Here is a 25,293-nt window from a genome sequence, read left to right on the forward strand (position 1 = left end):
TCATAAGGCATGTAAGAGTTTTTATTGGTAGATTGCTGGTCATGCTTTTAATTTATTTAATGCTAAATCCTTGAGTCGGGTGTGGTGGCTCATGCCTGTAATTCCAGCACTTTGGGAGGCTGAGGCAAGTGGAACACTTGAGGTCAGGAGCTCAAGATCAAGTTGGCCAACATGGCAAAACTCTGTCTCTACTAAAAACACAAAAATTAGCCAGGTGTGGTAGCGCATGCCTATAGTCCCAGCTACTCAGGAGGCTGAGGGACAAGAATCGCTTCAGTCTGGGAGGCGGAGGTTGCAGTGAGCCGAGATCATGTCATTGTGGTGCAGGGTGGGGGGAAATCTGGCCAGATGTAGTGGCTCACGCCCCCCAGCACTTTGGGAGGCCAAGGTGGGCAGATGACCTGAGGTCGGGATTTCGAGACCAGCCTGCCAGCCTGACCAACATGGAAAAACCCTGTCTCTGCTAAAAATACAAAATTACCTGAGCATAGTGGCACATGCCTGTAATCCCAGCTACTCGGGAGGCTGAGGCAGGAAAATCACTTGAACCTGGGAGGCGGAGATTGCAGTGAGCTGAGGGTGCACTATTGCACTCCAGCCTGGGCAATAAGAGTGAAACTCCATCTCAAAAAGAAAAAAAAAACACAACCTTGAGAAAATTACCTCTATCATCCATTATATTAGAAAATCTTGTTTTATAAGACTTTGGAAAATAATGAAAGAGAAGTAGGGAATGATTATATCAGAAGAGAAAAATTACATTACCCTTAAAGTTAGCATTTTCCTATCCAATTTTCATTCCTTTGATTTTTACAGGTCCACTACTTTTTTTTTTTTTTTTTTTTTTTTTTTGAGACAAAGTCTTGCTGTGTCACGCAGGCTGGAGTACAGTGCCATGATCTTGGCTCACTGCAACCTTCACTTCCTGGGTTCAAACGATTCTCATGCCTCAGCCTCCCAAGCAGCTGAAATTACAGGCATGTACCACCATGCCCAGATAGCTTTTTTTGTATTTTTAGTAGAGACAGGGCTTTGTACCATGTTGGCCGGTCTCGAACTCCTGGCCTCAAATGATGCACCCACCATGGCTTCTCAAAGTGCTGAGATTATAGGCATAAGCCAATGTGCCCAGCCCACTGTGAGTTTTTAAATGTCAAAAATAAATTAGGAGATAAGATTTCATGCTAAATATTTTCCTCTCAGCTGGGCTAGGTGGCTCCCACCTGTAATCCCAGTACTTTGGGAGGCTGTGGTGGGCAGACCACTTGAGCTCAGGAGTTCAAGACCAGCCTGGTCAACATGGTGAAACACCGTACCTACTAAAATACAGAAATCAGCTGGGCATGGTGCTGTGAGCCTGTAATCCCAGCTACTCAAGAGGCTGAGGCAGAAGAATTGCTTGAACCTAGGAGGCAGAGGTAGCAGTGAGCTGAGATCACGCCACTGCACCCCAGCCTGGGCGACAGAGCAAGACTCTGTCTCAAAAAAAAAATTTTCTCTCTTAGATAAAGGAAGTCTTCAACATACTTCTCTTGGTGACCAAGTAAAATATTTTTTTCCCTCTTATTTCTGTGCAAACCTACAGATTGATTCCATGTTGTCAAATTCCTCTACTATCTCCATGCTTAAAATAAAAGTGTGCATTTGTGGGACTGATAGCTGGCTTTCTTTTCTATTCTGTTTTAAAGTTGATAAAAAAAAATAACGGTTTTCTAGGTAACTAAAACAGGACCAGAGTAGCTATACTGATTTAAAGAACTTGTTACTCAAAATGTAACAGAATATAAACTTTATTAGGTTGAGCATTTGCTTACTTCCTTTCCAATGAAACAAAATTTTAGCACACACATACCTGTGGAACCATTGCAACCCTCTGGTTTCTTTTAGGTGACCTTGTATTTATTTGCCTATCATCTTCATCAGAAAAAAGTCGACTTCGTTTTGAATTTCTGAAAGGCTATGATAGAAATGTTTTCATTTAATGAAAAACTGAACCCTCCCACTTTTGTTCCAAAATACAGTTCTATACTTGGAAAACTGAGCTAACTCTGGATTATCATCAGTATGGAAGGATAAAGTATGGGCAATGCAAAGCACACAAAGCCAAATATAAATAATCTCAGATTTAGAAAGCAGTAAGAGGTATTTATGCAAGTTGCTTATGAATGAAATACCTAGCTGATAAATAAAGTAAAACTTGAACCCCAAGTCTCCTTAGTACACTGGCAGCCTTGGACAGTGATGATAGGAAAATAAGTTCTGTAAATTTCAGTTCAAATTATGTTGGTGCTTGGGTTAATACCAACTGGGTGTGTGACATGATACATCTGCTGCATAGGGTTGGGCTAGGCCAAAGATTCTAAATCACTCTAGAAGAGTAAGCCTAAATATGTATACTATTATACTAGATCTGCTGACAAAAATTGTTAACCAAATTTTCATCTTTAAATAAGAATACAAGATACGTAATGATAGATATCTGACAATTACCCACAGAACTAGAAAAATTGTTTAAGTATCAAATATACATCATACACTTAAAGGTCTGTAGTAGGAAAAATCTTACAGTTCACCCTGGGTTCAGAGGTTTCATTAATAGAAACAGAAATAATATCTAAGATCCACATCCTTTTCAAAGCCTTCTCCCATCACTCATGCCTATTTGGAAGAGAAACAGGTACAGAGGGCTAACAACATATGGGCAGCATCCACTCAGGTATATAAACCCTTGAAATTAAATCCACTCTGGCTGGGCACAGTGGCTCATGCCTATAATCCCAGCACCTTGGAAGACCGAGGCAGGAACATCACTTGAGCCCAGGTACCAACCTGGGCAACATGAGACCCCATCTCTACAAAAAAATTTTAAAAATTAGCCGGACATGGTGGCACACACCTGTAGTTCCAGCTACTTGGGAGGCTGAGTGGGGAGGATCACTTGAGCCTGGAAGTTCCTGACCAGCCTGGGCGACAGAGCGAGACCTCATTTCAGAAAAAGAAAAACAAAAAGAAATTAAACCCACTCAGTCTTGATACTCTAAACATGAAGCCCTGACATCAAGTCCGTTCTACACTGCCCCCCTTCTCTGACCACAAGCAGAGAAGAGGAAGGGAATGAAGATGATGGAATCACATAGTAAGGAAAGCCCCTCACATTCACTGTGGTCAGTTGCCCAGGCTACAGTGACTGCTGCTGTCTATCCCAACTCCAGGACTGTTTCATGACAGACCCTTAAAACCTCCTGGCTACCTGGCAGGGCAGGAGAGAAAAAGAGTTCCTAAAACTGTTAGTCATGTCAATTATATGCTCATCTCTACTTCCCACTTCTAAATGCACTTACCTTTGACCTACACAAAGGTTTTTTTTTTCTTTTTGGCTATGCTATACAAGATTTTGATACCTTACTACTTTGATACTTTGCAGGTAACAAAGCCATGTAAAATTTTTTGCATATCTAATAAAAATATAAGTTGTAGTTTTTTTTTTTCCTAATTAAAGAAACTATTATACAATTATTGAACAAATGCTTAATGATAACCAGATTATCACTGGCTACAGATTAATTTACCTAAATAAGATCAAATAGTGCCTAATGACACTTGAGGTTGGGAAAAAAGCTTATAAATTTTTTACTGTGCTGCAAGAATTTACACATATGACAGTAATACAGACAACTTAGCTATAATTATTCTAAAGTGTAAGAAAAACTCACTCCTTACCATTTCCACAGCAGGGCTTGTATTCCTGCCTTTCCAAACAGGTGTTTTCTGTAAAGAACTGTACTTTTCATTCCATGTGTTAGATAAGCTTCCCTCTGTAATAAATAATACTAATAAAATTTTGGCTGAGTTCAAAGGATTTCATACTATGCATACTGTCTTTTTAATAATAGCCATATATCTAAAATATTTACCAATATGAAAAAAATATACTGACCATAATAACTTTAGTCTACTATAAATGAAAAAGTGCTTCTTTATATTTTTCTTTCAAATGCTCTAAATAATTTGATAAAGCAATGCATCTTGAAAGTATTAAATGTCCATGCTGAAACATGTAATTCTTTTTCTTTCTTTTTGGATTTTTAATAATTTCTCCATTTCAATTTGCCAAGAATGATCTCATAATTTTTGGTACAATTCTGAAAGCACAGGAATAAAAAATGGAAAAAGCCCTTTCTAACCTTGAATTTAGAGCATTTTTTTTTTTTTCTGTGAGACAGAGTACTTGCTCCATCACTCAGGCTGGAGTAGAGTAGCACAATCTTGGCTCACTGCTATTTCTGCCTCCTGGTTTCGAGCAGTTCTCCTGCCTCGGCCTCCTCAATAGAGCAATTACAGGTGTGTGCCATCATGCCTGGTTAATTTTTGTATTTTTAGTAGGGACAGGGTTTCTTCACGTTGGCCAGATTGGTCTGGAACTCCTGACCGCAAGTGATTCTCGCCTCGGCCTCCCAAAGTGCTGAGTTCACAGGAATGATTCACAATGCTGGGCCTGTATTTAGGGCATATTTCTAAATGTTTTCTGCTTTAATATATGAAACATTTGATATAAAAAAGAAAATTAGGCAAGGTGCAATGGCTCATGCCTATAATCCCAACACTTTGAGGCTGAGGTGGACGGATCATTTGAGGCCAGGAGTTGGAGATCAGCCTGGTCAACATGGTGAAACCCCATCTCTACAAAAAATACAAAAATTAGCCAGGCATGGTGATGCACACCTGTAGTCCCAGCTACTTAGGAGGCTGAGGCATGAAAATGGATTGATCCAGGAGCTGGAGGTTGCAGTGAGCCAGGATATTGCGCCACTGCACTCCAGCCTGAATGACAGAGGGAGACTCAGTCTCCAAAAAAAAAAGAGAGAGAGAGAGAAATGAGCTTAATATTGGGAGAAACAGAATAATGGAATACTTTTTAAGGATCACAAAAGAACAGAGAGGAGATGGAGTTGACCCTGCTAGGCAAAGAAACTGGGGCATTCTGGAAGACAAGTGGTCTTCTCAAGCAAGAAGGATTTAATTTGGTAAATCACAAATCCAAAGTACAACACAGTAGCTTTGAAGACCAAAAGTACTCATGAACCTTTGAGAATATTTAGCTTGGTTCCAAATGTATTTACCTATCAGAATCTTAAACAAGAGGTAAAATTTTAAAGAGACTATGTTAAAAGGGTTAGTCTCATGTACCTGCCAAAAGAAACAGTGAGACCAAGGAACATGTCAAACTTTTTCTTAGAATCATCCTTTTATTTTAAGGCATCATACTTAGAGAGCAATGCTTTTTGTTTGTTTGTTTGTTTCGTTTTTTGAGACAGAGTCTCACTCTGTCACCCAGGCTGGAATGCAGTAGTGCGATCTAGGCTCACAGCAACCTCTGCCTCCCAGCTTCAAGCAATTCTCCTTCCTCGGCCTCTCACGTAGCTGGGATTATAAGAGCCTGCTACCACTCCTGGCTAATTTTTGTATTTTTAGTACAGATGGGGTTTCACCATGTTAGCCAGCCTGGTCTCGAACTCCTGAGCTCAAGTAGTCCACCCGCCTCAGCTTCCCAAAGTGCTGAGATTACAGGCATGAGCCACCGTGCCTGGAGAAAGGAAAATTCTTAAAAATAAACTATTATGGGCCAGGTGTGGTGGCTCACAACCGTAATTCCAGTACTTTGCAAAGCCAAGGCAGCAGGATTCCTCGAGCCTAGGAGTTCAAGACCAGCCTGGGCAACAAAGTGAAACCTCTTCTCTACAAAAATATAAAGAAAATAGCTGGGCATGGTGGCATGTGCCTGTGGTCCCAGCTACATAAGATGCTGAGGCAGGAGGATCACTTGAGCCCAGGAGATCGAGGCTGCAGTGAACCATAATCACGTCACTGCACTCTAGCCTGGATGACAGATTGAGACCCTGTCTCAAAAAATAAAGAAAAATTCTTCTGGGCACAGTGGCTCACACCTGTAATTCCAGCACTTCAGGAGGCCACGGTGGGCAGATCATTTGAGACCAGGAGTTTAAGACCAGCCTGGTCAACATGGAGAAATCCCATCTTTACTAAAAATACAAAAATTAGCTAGACATGGTGGCACATGCTTGTAATCCCAGTTAATCAGGAGGCTTAGGCACAAGAATCACTTGAACCTGGGAGGCAGAGGTTGTAGTGCGCCAAGACTGCACCATTGTACTCCAGCCTGGGCAACAGAGAGAGACGATCTCAAAAAGAAACAAACAATTATGCAAACATATAGCTCAGCACAGTTGTTTAACAAATGCCTTTAATGTAAACAATATATTTATGGAATGTTTAATTAGAGTTTTGGAATCAATAATTTCAGAAATTTTTAAAAATAATTTCTAACAACCGAGGATCAATTCTCCTATAAAAGCATATTAACTTAAGGTTATCAGTAAAAACCAAGACTGAAAAGCTATAATGAATTATAACTTAGAAGGAAAATGGAAACACTATATTCAAATTAATTTAATAAAATAGACTTCTAGCTATGGTATATCTAAAAAATGCTATACTTACCTTTTAAACTGACAAGGGCTTTTGCTGAAGAGCCTGCAATTAAAAATAAAACATATTAATAATTATTTCATTTAAAAATGAGGGAAAAAGAACTTGGTTTGGGGGCAAAAGTGATCCATTTAGTTTTAATAATGTTCAGTTTGAAGAGATGATGGAATGTGCAATTAGAAATATCTAGCAGACAATTCAAACTATAGACCAGAACTCAGACAGAGTAATGAAAGAACTGGAGAGAGACATATGAGAGTCTTGCTGAAGCTGTGAAAACTGGAAACCATTCCAGAAGAAGAAAGTGAAGAAAGAGGAAGAATGGGACAGAGGTCATTTTGGATCCTCATCCAAGCATGCTGTGGTGCTGGAAGAATGGAGAAAGGGCACTGATATCTATTGAGGCAAAGACTGATGTAGTAACGGACTGGAAAAACAGACAATGGAAATGATTCAGGGACTGTCAGAGTAAGCAATAAGTCCCTTGAAAGTCTGGAATGCAATACTTCAAGATCTAAGCTGGAGAGAGGAATACAGAACAGCCAAGATGGGCTAGAATAAAGTTGGAGGGGTCCACTGGATAAAACAAACTTTAGTGTACATTAGAGGTCAGGTGTGATGGCTGACACCTGTAATCCCAGTGCTTTGGAAGGCCAAGGTAGGAAGGATCGTTTGAGCCCAGGAGCCCGAGACCAGCCTGGGCAACACAGGGAGACTCTGATTCTTAAAAAATTTTCAAAATTCACTGGGCATCCTCCAGTCTCAGCTACTCAGGAGGCTGATGTGGGAGGCTTGCTAGAGCCTGGGAGGTTGAGGCTGCAGTGAGCTGTGACCACGCCACTGCACTCCAGCCTGGGAGACAGAGTAAGACTCTGTCTCAAAAAAATAAAAAATACAAAATAAATTAGAATAACCAGGAAGCTCCTCATACATGCACAATCTATACTGAATCTATATTATTAATAAATAACAGGGTATTCTATTGCAGGTAGCCCACTTGGAGAAACATCAGGCTACAGGTTCTGGTATGAATGAATGATAGGATCTATGGGTAGGGAAAGCAGAAGAATCAACAGAGAAAGAAGTTTTTTGAGAGCAAGAAACCAGTAAATTTAAAAATCTCAGAATTGAATGTATACATTGCAAAGTCCAAGTCATCTGAAAAATAATAATTAAGGATGATCTCAGGGGATTAAATAAAAAAGAACATGAACTAGGAACAAAAATCAGACAGGACAGATTAATCCTCCTTGCTATTTAACAAAAGCAGCCATGATTTACATCTCATATAAATGGATAATAGACTTAAAATGAGAAGCAACAGATAAAGTATGGCAGTTATGAATCACTTCATCTCAGATCCTTAAACACTATGCATCTCAGATCACTAAACCTCAACTGACTTTTTCCTCCACAGGTCAGTATAAGAGACTTGTAAAACAGACACCTATTAACATTAAAGACACTTACTTTCACCCTACTCTCTTGCCTAGATGTGAAGAATAGTTAACAGGACACCATAACAGCTTCTGTACAGCAAATGAGGCTTAATGACAAATGGCAGTAAAGTCATGGAGAGTGAATGACATAAAATCTTGCTAAAATGTCTCAAACAATGCAACACAACTGTAAAGCAGTAATAACAGACAATGCACACATCTGTGTACCAAGAGATATATAGTGCATTTGAGAAAAAGTAGTAACCATTCACTCGATGAATATGTAGAATGCTAATGGCATGCCAGTCCCTGCCTGATCTAGGCAATGGGGATGACAACAGCAAGCAAAACAGTCAAACTCCCTGCTCTCATGGAATGTACATTCTAGTGAGGAGAAACAAACAAAAACAGCTGTTAAGTCACGATAAGCACTATGGAAAAAATAAAGCAGAATAAAAAGAATATGCAGGGTGGGAATGGGGAGAAGGAAGGCTATTCGTATATAAGGTGTTCACGTTTAGCTTCTATGAAAGGTGATACTTAAGCAGAGATCTGAAGGAAGATGTATAGGCCATAAGGATATCCATTCCTGCTCCATGAAGGCAGGAATCGTATCTTGGGGATTCTGATCAATCATCTTTAACCTTTTTTCCTTTTCTTTTTTGTTTTTGAGATGGAGTCTCACTCTGTCACCCAGGTTGGAGTACAGTGGCACAATCTCATTTCACTGCAACCTCCGCTTCCCGGGTTCAAGCAATTCTCCCTGCCTCAGCCTCCCAAGTAGCTACGATTACAGGTGTGCACCACTACACACAGCTAATTCTTGTATATTTAGTAGAGACAGGGTTTCGCCATGTTGGCCAGGCTGGTCTCAAACTCCTGACTTCAGTTGATCTACCTGGCTTGGCCTCCCAAAGTGCTGGGATTACAGGTATGAGCCACTGCACCCAGCCATTTTTCCCTTTTTCTAGATGCAGGATAGCATAGTGGTTAAGAGAATAGGTTCTAGATTGAGACTAGCTATGTTTGAATCTTGGTCCTGACACTTTCTTGCATGTTACCTTAAATAAGTTACTTTGTCTCTCTGTGCTACTGTTTCTTCGTTTGTAAAATGAAGATTAAATGAGTTAATATATATAAAAGTGCATAGAACAATGCACATATTACACAGTGACTTTTGATATAATGGTGTTAGTATTATTTCTTGAGCAATCAAAAAATAATAGGTTAATGGTGGTGGGGTCCCCCCCGCCCCATCCCATCTTTTAAAAATAATAATAATAGGTTAAGAACATGGATTTTTCAGTCAGGCAAATCTGATTAAATTAGAATCTTGCTCTAACAAGGAGTGTTTATTAATCCAAAGATTCTACCCTTTTGTAGTTCATAAGCATGATGATTGGGTTTTCATACTCATGTGTGAGATGTGCCTCCCTAAAACCTTGTTAAAAGTCAGCACATTAGCCATGTGGAAAAAATTTTTATTGAATGCCTACCATAAGCTCTGTTACGGGCTAGGGTTAGTTAACCCAAGAAACAAGACAGACAAAGCCTCTGCTTGCAGGGAGCTTAAATTCTAGTAGGAAGAGGCATATATATGATAAACAAGTACATAATAATTACAGCTCACGGTAAAGGAAATAAACAAGGTGATATTGATGGGGGGGGGAATCATTCTGCTTTAAGTACTAACTACTTTACTTTTGAGTACAGAAGGTTTCTCTGAGGAGGTAACATCTTAAAAAACTAGCTGTGAGAGAGCAGGAAATCAAAGCAATGAGTCTGGGCAGAAGAAACAGTAGGTTAAGTCCTGAGAAGGGAGGAGGTGTGACTGCTTGCATAGGGAAGAATGGCACGAAAGGTCAGAGGTACGCCAGGTGTTGTGCATGGAGCTGGGAATGCAATTAGGAAGACAGAAACCCTACCTGCTCTGATGGGGCTACTAACCAAACAATCACATAAAGAAATACAAAACTGAAACTGTAATAGCTGCCACCAAGAAGTTACACGGTAGTACAAAAAAAATTTAAAGAACATGGACCCTGGCCAGGCACGGTGGCACGTGCCTGTAGTCCCAGCTACTCAGGCGGCTGAGGTGGGAGGACTGCTTGAGCCCAGGAGTTCTGGCCTGTAGTGCGCTATGCCGATCAGGTGTCCGCACTAAATTCGGCATCAATATGGTGACCTCCCCGGAGCGGGAGACCACCAGGTTGCCTAAGGAAGGGTGAACCCGCCCAGGTCGGAAACGGGGCAGGTCAAAACTCCCGTGCTGGTCAGTAGTGGGATCGAGCCTGTGAATAGCCACTGCACTCCAGGCTGGGTAACATAGCAGGACCCTGTCTCAAAAAGGAAAAAAAAAAACAAAAACAGAAGAAGAAGGGCCCTGCCCTGGCACAGTGGCTCACACCTGTAATCCCAGCACTTTAGGAGGCCGTATGAGTTAAGATCAGGAGTTCAAGACCAGCCTGGTTCTACTAAAAGTACAAAAATTAGCCGGACTTGGTGACACATGCCTGTAATCCCAGCTACTCAGTAGGCTGGGGCAGGAGAATTGCTTGAACCCTAGAGGCGGAGGTTGCAGTGAGCCAAGACTGCACCACTGCACTCCAGCCTGGGTGACAGAGAAAGACTCCATCTTTAAAAAAATAAAGAACATGAGCCCTGCATGGTGGCTGAAGTCTGTAATCCCAGCACTTTGGAAGGTCAAGGCAGGAGGATCACTTGAGACCAGCAACATAGGGAGACCTCGTCTCTACAAAAAATAGGAAGAAAAAGAAAAAAAAAAAAAACTTAGTTGGGCATGGTGGCACATGCCTGTGGTCCCAGCTACTGGGGAGACCGATGTCGGAGGATCTCCTGAGCTCAGAAGATCAAGGCTGCAATGAGCCATGATCATGCCTCTGCACTAGAGCCTGCACAACAAAGGGAGATCTTGCCTCTTCAAAAAACAGATTTAAAGAAGACATAATTTAATCAAGGATGGGAAATGGCTCTCTGAAGAAGCATAAAATGGGATCTAAAAGATAATTAGAAGTGAACTGAAAGTAAGGAGGTGCGGGGAAGAGCATTCCAGGTTGAGAAAACAGCATGTGCAAAGACCCTGGAGAAAAGGGGAGATTGGTGAGTACAGGGAATAAAAAGATCCAGTTTAACCCAAAGGGATATAATGAGGGAACAAGTGGTACAGAACGAAGCTGAGAGATAGGGAGCAGCCAGACCACAAAGGGTTTTGTAGCTACTAAAGAGTTTGCAACAGGAGGATGACATATATTCATTTTGAAAGGATCCTTCTGGCTCTGTGTTTGTGGGATGGTGGCTGAATTAATGAGAGGCTAAGATGATTGGTAAAGAGAAGAAATGGTGACAGTTTGGGCTACGATGATGGTAAGAAATAAGTAGAATTGATAGAGATTTATAAGGTAAAATTTACAGACTTAATAAAGGCTTAAATATGGAAAATGAAAAAGAGGGAAGTGGCCCAGCGCGGTGGCTCACACCTGGAATCCCAACACTGGGAGGCTAAGGCGGGCAGATTACCTAAGGTCAGAAATTCAAGACCAGCCTGGCTAACATGGTGAAACCCCATCTCTACTAAAAATACAAAAATTAGCTGGGTGTGGTGGCACATGCCTATAATCCCAGCTACTCAGGAGGCTGAGGCAGGAGAATTGCTTGAACCCGGGAGGTGGAGGCTACAGTAGCGGAGATCGAGATCGAGCCACTACACTCTCTGTCTCAAAAGGGAAAAAAAAAAAAAAAAGAAAGAGAGGAAGGTGCTCAAGATAATCTCTAGGTTTCTGCCCTGCCAGGTGACTGCACAATGTAACCATTCATTAATACAGGAATCGCCAGAAGTATCTATCCTGGGGTGGGAATGAGGTGGATTTTGAACCTGTGCAGTTTGAGGGGCCTTTGAAGCATCTAAGAAGAAATGTGAAATAGGCAAGACATCAAAAAAGGGAGCTCAGGAAAGATCTGGGCTGAAGATAGCCTTGATTTCCTCATATAAAATGTGAGTACTTACAACAACTGAAATGAAGATTAAATGAGCAAATACATATAATATGCTTTGCATGACATCTGGTTCATAGTAAATACTCAATAAATGGTAGCTTTCATTATTGATAATGTTGTATCAACTACTGGATAATGTATTAGCTAGCTCCCTTGACTAAATGTGGCCAAAAAACATACTTCTATTTTCAGTATCATATTGAAATCGATTTTCCTTTTCAAGACCCTGCTCCAGTTTCATTAATAATACCTGTTACTTTGTATTCAATTCCATAGAAATCAAGTATTTATGGATACTTGACTTGTGGCATTGTATGACAATGAAGGAAAATCCCTGGTTTCAACAAAGCTGAAGTCTGGCTAAACAAGACATATGCTTCACAAATACACACCAATGTATCAGAGATGTCATAAAGCAATATAAGTGATTAGGTTATGTTAATTTTAGAGTGGAGCTGGAATTTGAACCCTAGTATAAATCTCAAGTTCCTACAAAGAACCGCAGTAAATTGTCAATAAATGTTGGATGATATGAAGCAAATATTCCTAATGGCAATTCTAAGAAAGCCACTTGAAACTCCTCTCATTAACCAAAATAGTGGCTCTAGTGATCATGACACGAAGAGGTGATAAGACATCTTTATGATAAAGATAGCAAGGATGATGAAAAACATTTTTGGATGACAAGTGCACTGTGTTTAGAAGGTCCACACTCATTTGGGAACATTCTAAATCACAATCAATTGTATTCTACAAATAAACAATACAACTCATGGCTGGTCAACAGCTGTGCCCTATCCAATACAGTGGCCACTATCTACATGTGACTATGCAAATTAAAATTAAATAAAATTCAAAATTCAGTCCTACATCCCTCAGCCACATGAAATGTTCCATGGCCATGTGTGGCTTGGCTACCTTATGGGATATCACAAAAGAAAACAATTCCATCATGGACAAAGTTCCTTTGGGACTTGGCACTGCTTTCTATCAAATTTAAAACACAAACACTTTTAATACAACTTTTCACCAGCTTGGCAACTTGAATTTTTAACTTTATAACTTACTAAGAATACATGACCTCACAAAGAAAATGGAATCGGCAGTATGCTGAGTTCTCATTTTTAAAGTCCATTTGCCCAGATAGATTCAACAGTGATTGAGCCTTTCACAAATGTTTTAACTTTATAACTTAACTTATTAAGAATACATGATCTCACAAAGAAAATGAAATCGGTAGTAGTTCTCATTTTTAAAGTCCATTTGCTTTGTGCACAGACAGATTCAATAGTGATTGAGCCTTTCACAGATACGTATAAACTGAATAGTGAATGTGGATTCAGGACCTTTTTGTAACTAACATATTTGTCTTTTCACATAATTTATGCAATACTGTAAATTACAAAATCAAGTTCCATTGTCCTTAAACTATGGAACTGGTGCTTTTACTTACTCAACACAAGTGAGCATACATGTCTTAGATGTCAGGGTGAGTAAACATGGTTAAGTGAGGCAATGCCCTAGGGTGGGTGTCAGGGAGGGTACTGCACATGTACGCTGTGTTGGTCACATCCATGCAAAATAAAGGTACCTTCATGGCTCTTAAGGCACATACAGAAGAAAGTCTGCGGGACGGGGGCTACCTGAACACTAAGTATCCGGGCTGGATGATCTCGGGAAAGGTCCACAGCCACCTGTGGTCCCAGGGGAAGGGGCCAACCCTCTGACACGGAAACACTTCTAGGGGTGGACACACCAGTGGGGGGGGCGGGGAGGACAGTGAAGATCAGAAGTGCCCGTAGAGGCAGGAGCTGTGACAGGACAACATCTGAGGCTGGGGCAAGACGATGGGGCCGTGGACCACCCTGTGCCGAGCCCGAGCCCTCCCCCGGCCCCGGGACAGGCGGGTTACATAACCCCGGCGAGCGTCTCTCGGCGCCGGGCGAGTGGTGCAGGCGGCGAGGACTGCCCCCACGCCCGGGGGCCGCTCTAACCCCCACCTCGGCCGGGGGCCGGAGTCGGGCCAGGGGAGCAGCCACCGCCTCCGCCTGGCACAGGCTGGACTCCCGGGCTCTCGGTTTCCGGCCCTGGCGCTCACACAACCCTAGAAACCAACACACAGACACCATAACAAAGGCGGCGACGCGGCGGCAACACCGGAGTGGAAGGACTAGGGGACCACGGTGGAGTTGGCAGTCAGCCCACCTGCCCAGCGGAGGGCACGGCCGGCCGTCCCGGCCGGTGCAGCCGCGGAGCAGGCGGCGGGCTGGAAGTGGGGGTGCTTTGAGGTGCTACTCACTCTCGTCAGGCAACTGGTCGAGCTCCGCCATCTTGAACGAGCCGCGCCGCTTTTTCAAAGGCTGCCCGCCGCAGTGCATTGTGGGGCGGAGACTGTCTTTGCGAGGGAGGTTCGAATGCGGAGCTCGCTGCCCGCGGCGCCGCGCTGCGTTGCTCCCGCCGCAGCCGGCTGAGGCGGGCCCGGCTCCGCCCGCGCCTGCCGGGGGAGGAGGTGCCGCCGAGGTGGGGCCGCGCCTTTCCCCTCCGCCGCCGCTTCCAGCTGAGCGGGCGGGAGGAAGGAGGCCGCGCGGAGAGGCCCGGCGCCGGAGCGCGGGGGGAGCAGTGGCAGCGCCTGAGTCCCGCCCGGGCCCCGCGCCCATCGCGTGTTCCGCGGCCCGCGCTGCCGCTGCGGGAACTGCAGGCTGTTTGTTCCGAGTGGAGAACGGGAGGGAGGCCCCGGTAGGGGGAAAGAAGCCCTCGGTTCTGGGTCGGATTGCCCTAGGGGGCTCTATACAAAGTGAAATATTCACGGTTCCCGAAACCCGCGTTGCTCGGGCGCCTCCCTCTTCGCGAGAGCTCTGGCCGCAGCAGACCCCTGCGCTTAGTGACCTCCGGGCCCCGCGGTCCCTCGCGAGCCCGGGACGCCTCTCCCGAATGTTGAAAGCTGAGCTGCATGCAGCCGCGGAGCGAGACCTTGAGAGGTCATGAAGTTAGTCATTTAGGGCGACAGCTAAAGAACTGTTCTGCTCAGCTCTTTCATCCATTCCACACTAGATCGTGCAGTGGGCTGGGAGAGAATTAGAAAACGAATAACAGGAGGCTTCGAAAGGATACAGAAAGGAACAGTGACACTACAAGGTGATAAAGTACCTGATCCAAATGTTATGAGAATACCGGACGAGAATTCAACGAAATTGAAAGAAGCCCAAGGAAAAATTTCACAATTTCTGTCTGTAACACTTTCCAGTAATAAAATACTGTTGCTTTTGAAAAATTCATTTAACAAATGTCATTGAGCTCCAATCCTTTTCTCTAGGAACGTACGGGAGTTGGAGGAATGGGTCAAAACACAACTTGGGTGAATTCCAGGAACTACAAAGTTAAAAGGCAGTAGACTGAGATGACAGAGTGCCACACAGAGGCCCACCCAGGGAAGGAGTTGAACTTGCTTAGTCCACTGGAGCAATGGAAGAGTCAGGTTTTACCTAAAGAGAGGGCATGTTTCTATTTGTGTTTTAGAACAAAAATATGGAAAATGGATTGGTAGGGGACAAGATGAGAGCCTAGAAACCAGTCAGGAGGAAGCTTATTTGGGGCATGCAAAGGACGCGAGAGAGATGCCTGCGCTGGTAGCTAGAGAGGTGCAGAGGGGGCTCTGGAGCCCCACGGCCTCAATGGGAAGAATCCAGATGGGCTGCTAGTTGTATAATCTCAGGTATGTTGGTTTGTAACTGAATTCTCTGTGCCTCTGTTTCTTATCTGTAAAATGCAAGTAATAACAGGGTTGTTTTGAGGGCTAAATGATTTGATAGATGTAAGGACCTAATAGCCGCTAGCACCCATCAGCTAGCCACTACCACCATCACCGCAACAGCATAGGCAGTATTAGAGGTGACAGCCTGCACTCCACCTCTCAAGACGTGTAGAAAAGAAAGGATTGGGTGAGTCACTGGGCGTGAGGAGAAGGGAGTAGCATTGCTGTTACCAGCTTTGTGCCTTAGGTAACTGGGCGCTGCCATGCTAAGATAGGAGGGAGAGCAGGGAGGGTGAAAGTTCAATTTTACAAAGTAATCCTTCCTTCAGAGCTAGCTTAACCTCTCCTTTGCCTTCTAAACACCCTCTGATCTGCTCTCTAAGAAGATTAAAACCCTGCTCCTTGTCAGCACCTGGGGGGGCTTCAGCAGCTTGCCCTTCACCATCAATTTGGAGATGAGATCAAGAAAAGGTCAGCCCTTTGAGAATGAAAGAATAGAAATTAAAAACATGAAGGTTATCAGAGTGGGAGAAGCAAAAGTTTTGTGAATGTCATGATAGTCAAGGTGTCATCAGACCAGGGCAAACCTGCTTTGATTCTGAGGCAGTTTTCATGTACACACGACAACAGAACTACTGTTTGAATCAATGTTTTTAGGCATGTCCCTGATAATCTGCATTTAAAACGAAGACTCTAAGTGATTCTTCTCATAAATCCAAAGCTGTATCCCAGCCCCAGATCTAGCAGTTAGCTGTGTGACTGAAGCCAAGGCACACCTAACTCTTCAGTAAGGTGTTTTGTTGTTTGTTTGTTTCTGAGACAGAGTGTTGCTCTTGTTGCCCAGGCTGGAGTGCAATGGCATGAGCTTGACTCACTGCAACCTCCACCTCCCAGGTTCAAGCGATTCTCCTCCCTCAGCCTCCTGAGTAGCTGGGATTACAGGCATGTGCACACCCGGCTAATTTTGTGTTTTTAGTAGAGATGGGGTTTCTCCATGTTGGTCAGGCTGGTCTTGAACTCCTGACTTTAGGTGACCTGCCCACCTCGGCCTTCCAAAGTGTTGGGATTACAGGCAAGAGCCACTGCGCCCAGCTTCAGTAAAGTTTTTTGTTGAATATTTATGAGAGATTTTATAATGATTGGCTTACTTGATTCTCCCAACAACTTGGTAATTTGTCCAAAGACAATGGCAAGCAAGTACAAGAATCAGGAATCTAGCCCACTTTTCTCTGCCTCAGTGACTCCCTCTGTGATGGGAGGATTACACGTATATCTGTGTCCGTTTGTGCTGCTATAACAAAACATCCGAGACTGGGTAATTTATAGACAACAATAATTTTTTTTTTTTTTTGAGATGGAGTTTTACCCTTGTCATCTTGGCTGGAGTGCAATGGTATGATCTCAGCTCACTGAAACCTCTGCCTCCTGGGTTCAAGCAACTCTCCTGCCTCTGCCTCCCGAATAGCTGGGAATACAGGTGCCCGCCACCACTCCTGGCTAATTTTTGTATTATTAGTAGAGACTAGGTTTCACCATGTTGGCCAGCTGGTCTTGAACTCCTGACCTCAAGTGATCTGCCTGCCTCAGCCTCTCAAAGTGCTGGAATTATAGGCATGAGCCACCGTGCCCAGCCGACAACAAGAATGTATTTCTCACAGTTTCAAAAGTTGGGAAGTCCAAGATCAAGGTGCCAACATTGGTGTCTGGTGAGGACAGCTCTGTTTCTAAGATGATGCCTAGTTATGCATCCTCTGGAGGGGATGCATGCTGTGTCCTCACATGGTAGAAGGGATAGAAAGGCAGGAGAACACTTCTTTCAACATTGAGCCCTTTTATAAGGGTACTAACCCCATTCATGAGAACAGAACCCTCATCGCTTAATCATCTCTCAGAGGCCACACCTCTTCATACTGTTGCATTGGGGATTATGTTACAACTGAATTTTGGAGGGGATACTATCATTCAAACCATAGCAACATGCAACAAAGAGGTATTAAATTTCCTGCAATCACTTATTCCACTTTAAAATGACATGATTGTGTGTGTGGTGTTCTCTTTTTTAAAGAAACAAACTACAGTATGGATAAGGTCATTAAGTCATGAAAAACCTGAACAAAAATACACCACAAGAAACATCTCAGGTATCTCATAAATATATATTCCTACTATGTACCCACAAAATTTTTTTAAATAAAAATTATTAAAAATACCATAAGAAAAATAAACATGGCAACATTTTAGAAATATCGCTTTTGACCATTTCTAGTCCTGTGGCCTATTTATCAATTATTGGGTTGGATTATTTTTGTGAAAACAGTTGCAATGACTAAAGATAAAATGTGTGTTGGGGGAGCCTGGCACAGTGTCTCACACCTATAATCCCAGCACTTTGGGAGACTGAGGCGATTAGATTACTTGAGCACCTGAGACCAGGAGTTCGAGACCAGCCTGACCAACATGGTGAGCCCCCATCTCTACTAAAGATACAAAATTAGCTGGGCATGGTGGCTTGTGCCTGCAATCCCAGCTACTCAGGAGGCTGAGGCAGAATTGCTTGAACCCAGGAGGCGGAGATATTGTAGTGAGCTGAGATCCTGAGATCATGCCACTGTACTCCAGCCTGGACAACAGAGTGGGACTCCATCTCAAAAAAAAAGAAAGAAGAAAAGAAGGAAGGAAGGAAGGAAGGAAAGAAACAGAACTATTTCTGTGTATAATATGTGCATGAATGTTTTTATAAATACTTCTGATAAACTTGGGAATTTGAGTTAATAATGAAAAAACAAAAGCAATACAGCTTGCCTTGCTTGAGACTCTCAGCCATAATGAGGTAAAAAGGCACTTCAGCCTATAAATATATATATATATATTTTTAACTTATGTTGCTGGTAGGACTCCAGACTCAGCACTTCCTCTTACAGCATCCAAGTAACCAGGAGAAGTGATGGCCCCGGGATCTAGGTTCAAATTACAGTTCACCTGCTTCCCTTGTGTGTATTCTTGAACAAAATACTCTCAGTAGTAGCTTTTAGTTTTCTTCTCCCTTTCTTGAAGGGCTAGTATGAAGATTAAATGATATAATATAAATTAAGTGCCTATCAAGATCTCCAGCGACTGTTGTTATCCTTCTTTGATGAGAACTCCTCTTTTACAACACAAATATTCTCAGAAATGAGCCCAGTGGCCATCTTGGTAATGCCCTTCAGAATTCTCTCCCTGAACATGTTCTGAGCAGTGGAAACAGGCGCCAGGAGTGAGAGCAGAAGACATGGGTTCTAAGCCTTACTTTACTCCCTGTAAGCACCATGATCTTGGACAAGTCATTGAACCTTTCTGCCTTCGTTTTTCCCATTTGGGGAGTGAGCATAACTACACTGTCCTACCTAGATCACGATGTGAGCATTCATATCCATAAAATTGAGATAATAAAAGACAAAAATCTCTACATGTGCTTGATATTATGGATAACACATCCAAGTTTAGTGGCGTTTAGTATGTTACACTACTCTAATGAAAACTATAACAACGCTTTTTAAAAAATCTTATACAATGCAAACGTGAAACTCATAATGAACCAAAGACCTAAATGTAAAAACTAAACCATAAAAATTCCTAAAAGAGCCGGGAGCGGTGGCTCAGGCCTGTAATCCCAGCACTCCGAGGCGGGCGGATCACGAGGTCAAGAGATCGAGACCATCCTGGCCAACATGGTGAAACCCCGTCTCTACTAAAAATACAAAAATTAGCCAGATGTTTGGCATGCGCCTGTGGTCCCAGCTACTCGGGAAGCTGAGGCTGAAGAATCACTTGAACCCAGGAGGCAGTTTGCAGTGAGCCGAGATTGCACCACTGCACTCCAGCCTGGTGACAGAGCAAGACTCCGTCTCAAAAAAAAAAAAAAAAAAAAAATTATAGGTGTAAATCTTTATGACCTTAGATTAAGCAACAGTTTCTCAGATATGACACAATCAACCAAAGAAAGTATAAATGGGACCTCATAAAAATTGAAAATGCGTGTGTTTCAAAGGACACTATTGAGAAAGTAGACAACCCTTAGAATGGAAGAATATATTTGCAAATCTTATATCTGATAAACACTTGTATCCAAAACATTTAAACACATTTAAAACTCTTATAACTTGATAATAAAAAGAAAACCCAATTCAAAAATGTGCAAAGGATCTGAATAGACATTTCTCCACAGTAGATAAGTCAATAAGCACACAAAAGGCTGTTCAAGATCATTATTATTGGGGATCTACAAATCAAAACCACAATGAGAAACACACCCACTGGGATAGCCATGATAAAAAAGACAGATAATAGCAAGTGCTGGCAAGGATGGAAAGAAATCAGAACACTGTGTACTGCGATTGGGAATGTAAAATGGTGCAGCTGCTATGGAAAAACAATATGGTGGTTCCTCAAAAATTTATACATAAAAATACTACATGATCCAGCAATTCTACTCTGAATATAAATACCCAAAATGATTAAGAGCAGAGACTCAAACAAATATTTGTACACCCATGTTCTTAGCAGTATTACTTCACAATAGCCAAGAGTTGGGAGCAACCCAAGTGTTTATTGATAAATGAATGGAAAAAGAAAATGTGGAATATGAATACAATGGAAAATTATTTAGTCTAAAAAAAGGAAGAAAATTCTGTCACATATGAGGGGCCTTAAGAATGTTCATGGAAAATGCACATTATGAAAAAACTGGCCATGCATGGTGGCTTACACCTGTAATCCCAGCACTTTGGGAGGCTGAGGCAGGCGAATCACCTGAGGTCAGGAGTTCAAGACCAGCCTGGCCAACATGGCAAAACCCCATCTCTACTAAAAATACAAAAATAAGCTGGGCATGGTGGTGACTGACTGTAATCCCAGCTACTGACTCGGGAATTGGAGGCAGGAGAATCGCTTTAACCTGGGAGGTGGAGGTTGTAGTGAGCTGAGATGGCATCACTGCACTCCAGCCTGGGCAACAGAGTGAGACTCTGTCTCAAAAGAAAAAAGAAAAAAATGAAAAACTATGCATGGATTCAAAAAATTTTTGCACCAAAATAAACTCGTACTTACTTGTTATAACATGTCTGAATGGGATCTAGTCTGAAACACTAAGAAGGATAAGAGATCAGTTTGATTATCAGAGCAAAATAAATTCTGCTAAAATTGAAACAAGAACAAACATCAATGGTGAAGCTTGATGGTGGACAAATGGAAGCTTTATAGTGCAGCTTGGGTGGAAGAATGGTGAAATTACTGATGCTCTTAAAGCAAACTAAACATGGCCTGAGAAGGACCCGGTACTTCTATATCTGAATCCTTATGGATGAACCGTAACCTAACTTAATAGGTTGATGAGATTGAAAACTTAATTTAGGAGTATGTGCCTGTAACAACTGCTGAGTCTTGGCCAGTCCCAGCAGCCATACTTCAACCACTTATACACTGCGGAGTGTTCAAACTGTGCTCAAATAAGGCAAACGCCAACCTGTAGCCAATCCAGCTGTTTCTGTACCTTACTTCTGCTTTCTGTACATCACTCTTTTTTTGTCTATAAATTTGTTCTGACCATGAAGCACCACTGGAGTCTCTCTGAATCTGCTGTGATTCTGGGGGCTGCCCAATTTTCTAATTGTTCATTGCTCAATTAAACTCCTTTAAATTTAATTAGGCTGAAGTTTTTCTTTTAACAGTGCTTTGCAAAAAGTTTATGAGGATGATGCCCCAAAGAAATCAGCAGTTGACAAATAGATAACTCATTTTAAGAGAGGACAGGACGATATTGAAGATGAAACTTGAAGCGACAGATCATTCACATCAATTTTCAAGGAAAAAATTAATCTTATTTGTGCCCTAATTGAAGAGGATCATTGATTAACAGCAGAAAGAATAGCCAACACCATAGATAGCTCAATTGGCTCAGCTTACACAATTCTAACAGAAAAATTAAAGTTGAGCAAACTTTTCATGTGATGGATGCCAAAACAGTTGCATTCAGATCAGCTGCAGACAAGAGAGCAGAGCATTTTTTGTTTGTTTCCATGTCAGACAGGTAATGTGTGATGTTGTAACCAGGTTCAAGGGTGGTACATCTCACACATGAGCATGAATACCCAATCAGCATGCTCAGGAGCTACAAAAGGATTGAGAAGAGCTTTCAATGGAAATTTTAAACAAGTGGGATCAGGATCCTGAAGCACTTCCTTGAAGAATTATAACAGGAGATGAGACATGGCTTTACCAGTATGATCCTGAAGTCAAAGCACAATCAAAGCAATGGCTACCAATAGGTGGAGTGGTGCAGTCACAGCAGAAGTGGACCAGTCAAGAGCAAAGGTCATGGCAACAGTTTTTTTGGAGGCTCAAGTTATTTTACTCGTTAACTCTCTGGAGGGCCAAAGAATGATAACGTCTGCTTATGATGGGAGTGTTTTGAGAAAGTTAGTCAAAGCTTTAGCAGAAAATGCCGGAAAAATCTTCACTAGGGAGTCCTTCTCCACCACAACAATGCTCCTGTTCATTCCTCTCATCAAAAAGGGTAATTGTACAAACACGAGTTTCAACAGGCTGGGCGCGTTGGCTCATGCCTGTGATCCAGCACTTTAGGAGGCCAAGGCGAGTGATTTGCTTAGCCTAGGAATTAGGGACCAGGGTGGGCAACATGGTGAAACCCTATCTCTACAAAAAATAGCCAGACGTGGTGGCACATGCCTGCCGTCCCAGCTGCTCTGAAGACTAAGGTGGGAGAATTGCTTGAGGCTGGGAGGTAGAGGTTGTGGTAAACCGTGATTGTGCCACTGCACTCCAGCCTGGACTACAGAGTGAGGCCCTGCCTCAAGAAACACCGAAATAAATAAATAAGAATTTCAAAGGGAAATCATTAGGCATCCACCTTACAGTCCTGATTTGTCTCCTGCTGTCTTCCTTTCATTTCCTAATCTTTTAAAATATCTTAAACGTACATCTATTTTTCTTCAGTTAATAATGTAAAAGAGACTGCACTGACATGGTTATATTCCCAGGACCCTCAGTTCTTTAGAGATGAACTAAATGGCTGGTATTACTGCTTACAAAAGTGTCCTGAACTTGGCGGTAAAGTCTACGTTGAGAAATAAAGTTTATATGTTTTATTTTAACTTTTTTGACAATTATTTAAGATCTTTAGTAACAGGTGCTTGCAGTTTGTTGACTTTTTTGAAAAAACACCACGTTGTAAACTTTTATGACAAATTTAAAATGAAGTTCTTAAGTCTCAACTTGATCAGATATGAAACAATTAAAAAATCTCAGAGAGATCCAAGATGGCTTATCACTAGCAGCTTGGGATTGTAGCTCCCCCTGAAAGCGCAGAGAACGAGAGGACGCCACACTTTCAGATCAATTTTTGTTGCTCACGCACCAGGAGATTCCCAACGGAGGAGCCCCACAGGTCACCAGTGCGAGACTCTTGTGGCTGGCGAGGCGGTTCTGCCACTGCCTTGGTGTGGTGGTTCTTTGTGCAGAGTCAGAAATGCACCATCAGTCACAATGCCGCTGTTTTGGCCGGCACGGTGGGTTGCTCAGATTTTAGCCCCGGGAATCAATAAGTTGGACGTCCACTCAGAAACCCAACTATAAAAACGGTAATTATAAAGACCACAGATGGATAAGTCTATAATGAAGGGAAGAAACCAGCCTAAAAAGGCTGAGAATACCCAAAATCAGAATGCCTCTCCCTCTACAGGGGATCACAGTTCCTCATCAGGAACAGAACAAGGCCTGATGGAGAACAAGTGTGTTCCATTAACAGAAGCAGGCTTCAAAAGGTGGATGATAAGAAACTTCTGGGAATTAAAAGAACTTGTTCTAACCCAATGCAAAGAAACTAAGAACTTTGAAAAAATGTTTGACAGAATGTTAACAAGAATACACAATTTAGAGAGGAATATAAGTGAATTAATGGAGCTGAAAAACACAACACAAGAACTTCACGAAGTATGCACAAGTTTTAACAGCCGAATTGATCAAGCAGAAGAAAAGATCAGAGGTCGAAAACCAACTTAATGAAATAAAACAAGAAGACAAGATTAGAGAAAAAAAGGATAAAATGGAACGAGCAAAATCTCCAAGAAATATGGGACTATGTGAAAAGACCTAATCTACGTTTGATAGGTGTACCTGAATGTGACGAGGAGAATCAATCCAAGCTGGAAAATACGCTTCAGGATATTATTCAGGAAAACTCTCCCAACATGGCGGGGCAGGACAATATTCAACTCCATGTAATAAAGAGAACACCACAAAGATATTCCTCAAGAGGACCAACCTCAAGGCACATAATCGCCAGATTCACCAGGGTTGAAATGAAGGAGAAAATACTGAGGGCAGCCAGAGAGAAAGGTCAGGTTACCCATAAAGGGAAGCCTATCAGACTCACAGCAGATGTCTCAGCAGAAACCCTACAAGTCAGAAGAAAGTGGGGGCCAATATTCAACATCCTTAAAGAAAAGAACTTTCAACCCAGAATTTTACATCCAGCCAAACTAAGCTTCATAAGCGAAGGAAAAATAAAATATTTTGTGAACAAGCAAGCACTCAGAGATTTCATTACCACCGGGCCTGCTTTACAAGAGCTTCTGAAAGAACCACTACAAATAGAAAGGAACAACCAGTATCAGCCTTTCTAAAAAATACCAAAAAATAAAGAACATCAACATAATTAAGAACTTGCATCAACAAATGGGCAGAACAGCTAATCAACATTAAATGGCAGTATCAAACTCACATATATTATTATTAATTCTAAATTTAAATTGACTAAATCCCCCAATCCAAAGACACAGACAGGCAAAAAAAGCCAAGACCCATTGGTATGCTATATCCAGACCCACCTCACATGCAAGGATACACAAAGACTCAAAACAAAGGGATGGAGAAAAATTTACCAACCAAATGGAGAGCAAAAATAAATAAAAAGAAAGCAGGAGTTGCAATTTTTGCTGATAAAATAGACTTTAAAGCAACAAAGATCAAAAGAAGCAAAGAAGGATATTACATAATGATAAAAGGATCAATGCAACAAGAAGAGCTAAAGATCCTAAATATATATGCACCCAATACAGGAATACCCAGATATATAAGACTTATAAAGAGACTTAGACTCCCACACAATAATAGTGGGAGACTTCAACATCAATATTAGACAGATCAATGAGACAGAAAGTTAACATCGATATCCAGGACTTGAACTCAGATCCGGAACAAGTAGACTTAATTAACATTTATAGAACTCACCACTTTAAATACACAAAATATACACTCTTATCAGTACCACATCACACCTATTTACAGGTTTCAATGAAATATTGGTTGGCTGCTTGTTAGTTATTTTCTTCCCTCATTTTTTTTATGTCTCTATTATTAAACACAATTATAGGCATACCCATTTTTAGACTGCATTCTAGCCTGGGCAATAAAGCAACACCCCCGTTCTTTCTCCCTCTTCCTCTTTCTCTTTCTTCCTCTCCTTCATTTTTTTCTTTTCTTTTTTTTTTATTCTTTCTCTTTCTTTCTCTCTTTCAAAAAAAAAAA

General features: G+C 42.0%; 1 protein-coding gene and 2 non-coding genes across 7 annotated transcripts in view; 1 reads left to right on the forward strand and 2 right to left on the reverse strand.

Annotated features, from left to right (window-relative positions):
• LIN9 (lin-9 DREAM MuvB core complex component) overlaps positions 1-14,640 on the reverse strand; it is a 75,351-nt gene extending 60,711 nt beyond the window's left edge. Inside the window, exons 1-4 of one of the 5 annotated variants that reach the window (XM_032289442.1) lie at positions 14,260-14,640; positions 6,520-6,552; positions 3,721-3,815; positions 1,853-1,957 (exon numbers count right to left, since the gene is read on the reverse strand). In XM_032289442.1, the coding sequence (XP_032145333.1) occupies positions 1,853-1,957; positions 3,721-3,815; positions 6,520-6,552; positions 14,260-14,617 (591 nt within the window). In that variant the 5' untranslated portion in view covers positions 14,618-14,640. Of the gene's footprint in view, positions 1-1,852; positions 1,958-3,154; positions 3,251-3,720; positions 3,816-6,519; positions 6,553-14,259 lie in introns of those variants that run through there. The other 4 variants (XM_032289441.1, XM_032289443.1, XM_032289444.1 and 1 more) reach the window with 4 other exon arrangements.
• On the forward strand, positions 9,318-9,420 carry LOC116559097. The gene has a single exon (XR_004272298.1). It is a non-coding gene; the product is annotated as a small nucleolar RNA U13 (small nucleolar RNA).
• A 7,125-nt stretch (positions 14,641-21,765) lies between the features above and the next one.
• Positions 21,766-21,868, reverse strand: LOC116559098. Its single transcript, XR_004272299.1, has one exon. It is a non-coding gene; the product is annotated as a small nucleolar RNA U13 (small nucleolar RNA).
• Between the last annotated feature and the right edge of the window lie 3,425 nt (positions 21,869-25,293).

Source organism: Sapajus apella, unplaced genomic scaffold (assembly GCF_009761245.1).
Source record: "Sapajus apella isolate SASKATOON/1434 unplaced genomic scaffold, GSC_monkey_1.0 scaffold22, whole genome shotgun sequence".
Classification (NCBI taxonomy): Eukaryota; Metazoa; Chordata; class Mammalia; order Primates; family Cebidae; genus Sapajus; species Sapajus apella.